At 54.6% G+C, this 4,724-nt stretch overlaps 1 protein-coding gene across 1 annotated transcript in view; it reads right to left on the bottom strand.

The window, feature by feature from the left end:
• Window positions 1-438: 438 nt before the first annotated feature.
• The window catches only part of NGFR (nerve growth factor receptor), a 16,551-nt gene continuing 12,265 nt past the window's right edge, over window positions 439-4,724 (bottom strand). Inside the window, exons 4-6 of the mRNA XM_006924778.1 lie at window positions 2,779-3,031; window positions 1,403-1,563; window positions 439-740 (exon numbers count right to left, since the gene is read on the bottom strand). Of these exons, the coding sequence (XP_006924840.1) occupies window positions 439-740; window positions 1,403-1,563; window positions 2,779-3,031 (716 nt within the window). The remainder of the gene's footprint in view (window positions 741-1,402; window positions 1,564-2,778; window positions 3,032-4,724) is intronic.

Here is a 4,724-nt window from a genome sequence, read left to right as displayed (position 1 = left end):
TTTAGGCAGCGAAGATGCTCCCTTATTCCCCAAGTTCACAGTGTAGAGTCCATGGCTCTGGTTCCTCAGCCTCTCCCTCTGAGCTTCTGGGGCCTTGTCATCAACTCCAATACTATTCCTGGTGTCAGCCCCCCAGGTATGACATCCATTAAGGTGGGAGGTCCTGGCCCACCTAGAAGTATGGGGAGAAGGGAGCAGAAGGCCTGAGATGATGAAGGGGAGGGACAGGGTGAGAGAGGCAGCAGGGGCACTTCTGGTGCTGGAGAGGGAGTGTGATCAGCAGTGGGGCCACATGGGAACAGTGACAGGGCTGTGGTTTAGGGGCCTGGGCTCCAACGCCCTGCCCAGAGGAGCTCAGCTCTGATGCTGGCCCATAAGGGATGGCCGGAGCATCAGTCGTTGGAATGTCGGGGCAGGGCATGGGTTCCCAGGTCTGGCTCACACAGGGGACGTGGCAGTGGACTCGCTGCACAGGCTTTCGACGATGTCAGCTCGCTGGATGCGGCGCAGGGCAGCCAGGAGGGCATCGAGTGTTGCGCTGTCCTGGGCAGCCCAGCTGGTGAGCAGGGCACGGACTGGGCAGGCCTCGTGGGTGAAGGAGTCTATGTGCTCAGGCTGGTAGCCCAGCTCGCCTGCCAGGTGCCGCCAGGTGTCCCCCGCAGAGCCATTGAGCAGTTTTTCCACCTCTTCCTGCTTGGCTGGTGGCAGGCTGCTGTAGAGGCCTCCATCCCCCTTGAGGGCTGCCAAGAACACAGGGAAAGTCAGATACTTTTCCCCCTTTCCTCCACAGGGGGTCTGGGGGCCTAGGGTAAGACCGGAGAAGGACCAAGGCATTTCTCTTCCCAATCTAGGGAAGGGCCGAGGGCCTAGAGGCAGAGGGATGGCCAAGATGAGGTGCTGAATGGGGGGCTGGGCTGCGGAGGGGCTGGGGAATGCTGACTCACACTCCCTCCCCACCCATCGCTCCAGCATTACCCCACCACCTAACCCCTCTCCCTGCCCCACAGCAATCAATCAAGGCAGAGGAGGAGACAAGACTTCTCAGTCCTAGGCTCAACCGTAGCCAGTGTCCTGGAGCTGAGCTATATGGGTCACTAATTAGGGGACATAATTAACTACTTGTTCCCCAGAAGTCCAGGGCAGGAGGCTAATTGCAGCCACTTGGGGGAGTAATAAGCCCCAGGGGGGACAATTAGCTTGATGAGTCTGGATGCTCCAATTTGTCAAGGCCTCCATTTCCCAAGTCAGTCCACTGGAAAGAACCCCTACCTTCCCTCACCAACTCTCCCCTCCTTCCGCCCGGAGGCACTGTGAGCTAGCCCCTCTGGCAGTCCTTCCTACAGTCTAACCTTAATCACTCCTCTGGCCTTGCCTCAGCCCCCTGCCCAGCCTCCCAGCTCACCCTGGCCTGCAGCTGTCTGCGTGTGGGGCTGCTGGTCATGCAGGCTCTGGCTGTCCACAGAGATGCCGCTGTCGCTGTGGAGTTTTTCTCCCTCAGGTGGGGGCGTCTGGTTCACGGGCCGGCTGTTGGCTCCTTGTTTGTTCTGCTTGCAGCTGTTCCACCTGGAGCCGGAGGACAGGCCCAGCCTCAGTGGGTGAGGGACCGCACTGGCTATGCAGTTAAGTATCTTTGCTCTGGTGTGTGGGAGTCAGGGGGATGGTAGGTGCCCAACTCTAACCCCAGCCACAGAACCTAAGGTTCTTCTTTCTCTATATAGCTGCCCCGGTCTACACTGAAAGCACCGTGAGGGCGGAGGGGCACTCAGGGCTTGGTGCACACTGCTAGTGTTTGATAACGTTCACGGAATGGTGCATAAATAAATAACTTCCCGGGAATTCCACTTTTCCCAATCTACGCTTGTAAAATACTCGCACATGTGTGCAGGATATACAAGGACTTCCTCTGCTATTATACAGAATAAGAAAAAACTGAAAACAAACCAAATGTCCATCAACAGGAGATTGGTTCAATAAATTATGATCCATTCATATTATTGAATGAGTGGTTACAAATGATCAGATAATCTATACGTCCAGAGGAAAGCCCTCCAGAGGGAGATGAAGTAAAAAAATAAGTTGTAGAATATGTATACTATATCCCATTGATGCTTTTAAAAGAACCTGTGTGTTTACGTAAAATTTAAAAAATTTTATGTATATGTGTTTATAAATGCACAGAAAATGGCTGGAAAGGATTCAAGCAGATTCCAATGAGGAGAGGGGTAGGATCTGGGGAGGTAAAAGGGAACTTTTGCTTTTTTCTTTACAAGACATTACTCTTGTTTGCGTTTTCCCAAACAAGCATGTATTACTTTAATGATTTTTTTTTTTTTCAGAAGAAAAAAATGCACTTAAATGTTTAAAATGTTTTCCAGGAGTTCTTGCATACCCTGGAATTCTGGATGTGGGTGCCATAGCATCTCAAGTGTGGGAAGGAAGAGACATGCATGCACAGGTAACTGTGTGGGTAAATGGGGTTCAGGAAATGAGGACACAGGCAGCTGGTTGCAAGCTTTCTGTGTACGGTCGGGGGCCAGGAAGTCAGGGAGGGGAGCAGCATGGGAGTAGGGCAGTGCTGGTACCAGGACAAGACAGGGACAATCCCCCTCCCTACCTCTTGCTGACCTGCCATTCTCTGGAGTAGTGTAGCCGATGGTGAGTGAGGATGAGCTTGGTTGGGCTTGAGTTAAGAATGCATGCATTTTCAGGTCAGGGTCACTGTGAAACCTGCCTTGAGGGCAGAGGTGTGGCTCCCTGTTCCTCACCCCCCCTTCTCACCTCTTAAAGGCTATATAGGCCACAAGGCCCACAACCACAGCGGCCAGGATGGAGCAGTAGACAGGGATGAGGTTGTCAGTGGTGCCTCGAGTCACCACGGGCTGGGAGCTGCCCATCACTGTGGTCACCACATCTGCCACTGTACTGGCCACAAGGTCTTGCTCTGGAGGTACCTCAGGCTCCTGGGTGCTGGGGGCGGTGCTGTCCGAGCCCTCTGGGGGTGTAGACCGTGTGATCCAGCGGCCAGGGATCTCTGGGAGAAAGGGTGACTGGAGTGAGTGCCCATTCCCCCCAGCCCTTCCCCTTATGTTCTGACTCGCCCAGTGCTTCTTCCCCAGCCCGCGCCAGGTGCTCATGCGCCCAGCTGTTAAGCAAAGGGGTGAGGGCTAAGATTGTGTATATGTAATCATGGTGGAGAAGAGCAAGAGCCTAGGAATCAGACCTAGGTCCCTTTTGGCTGTATTTCTGTGTGACTCTGGATCAGTCCCTTCAACTCTCAGGGCCTCCATTTCCTTGTCCATAGACTAGGGGTGTTAAGAGACATGGTCAATAAGCTCCCTCACATCTCAGGGGTACCTGTGGTCCTAGAAATCTATTCTGCCTCCCCTGGGGGCCAAGAAGCCTGGCATGGAGGTAAAAACACAAAGAAGAGAGAGAGGGCCCCAGGAAGCCTCCAGCTAGAATCCCTCTGGGAAATGTTAAAACCTCTCTGGCCTTAAGTTGCCCCAGTGGCCCCAATCACCCCTGTCTTAAGGAAGGATGAGGGTATTCGGATCCATGCAGAGAGGTACCTTGTTCCACCCCACCTCCCCGGAGCTGGCACTCAGCCTCTTTTCCGGTCTCTGATGTCCCAACTCTAGGCTTGGGCAGGGTGGAGGAACTCAGCTGCTTTGCTTCCCTGAGAGAGAGGGCCCCAGGAAGCCTCCAGCTAGAATCACTCTGGGAAATGTCAAAACCTCTCTGGCCTTAAGTTGCCCCAGCCAGTCCTTGGACTATGGCTAGCCTATTTCTTGCCCTGCATGGCCCTCACACCATCCGATCTTGCCGCCCAGAGAAGACAGTGTCAGGTAGCCCAAACTCTCCCTGGGAAGGAAGCAGGCTGCTGGTAGAAAGAAGACCTACAAAGCGGGTACTGCCCAGCACCTCAGGGGGAAGGAGACTGTGCCTTGCCACCCACTTAGGCCCTCTCATGCCAGCTGGACACAGCTAGCTTCCTTAGCAGGGGACCCAGCTCCTCCTGGCACCAGTGGGTTGGATTTTCCATTCTGTCACCCAGCTGGGGGCAGTACCCAAGGTTGTAGACTCCGGATGGCCTGGGGGGTACCTGTCTGGGCAAAGTTGCCTACCCTATCTCTCCTCACTTCCCACGCCTGGGGCAGGGAGGGAAAGCAAAGCAGACAGGACATGCCTGTGGGGTGATGGGAAAGGCATTTTGCTCCGCAGCTTGCCCACCCAAGTTGAAGTCAAAGCTGCCCACTGGCCTCCTGGGCCTCCTTGGCTCAAGACAAAGATGCTACAAAGACCCCCATTTTCAGCATCTTTGGAGGGGTAAGTCTCTCAGATGCGAATCTGGAATCCATTTGGCCGGTATTAGAGAGGGGGCTACCATCTGCTGCCCCATCCTGCCCTCCCTCCACCCTGCAGTCCTGAGAAGGGATGGAGGGTGTAGGGCATGAAGTGGAGGAGACCTAGCCTTGTCTTTTGGCAGCCCAAGATAAGGCATTAAAGTGAGGAGGGTCTTCTCTTGCCCTGCTGGGAGACTGGGCCAGCTGGAAGGGCAGCCTGAGCCTTGAGGCTGACCCCAACCCATAGGCTAAAAGTGGAGGGTGTTGGTGAATCAGGCCATCATAGAGATTTGAGGGTAGTGGGGAAAGACTGGGAGAGGACAGTAAGGGACAGACCAGGCTGAAGACAGCACTGTCCAGGGCACTTTCCCCACATCTCTC

Source organism: Pteropus alecto, unplaced genomic scaffold (genome assembly GCF_000325575.1).
Source record: "Pteropus alecto unplaced genomic scaffold, ASM32557v1 scaffold98, whole genome shotgun sequence".
Classification (NCBI taxonomy): domain Eukaryota; kingdom Metazoa; phylum Chordata; class Mammalia; order Chiroptera; family Pteropodidae; genus Pteropus; species Pteropus alecto.
The sequence above is the reverse complement of the archived record's forward strand: the minus strand, read 5'-3'. Positions and strand labels throughout refer to the sequence as shown.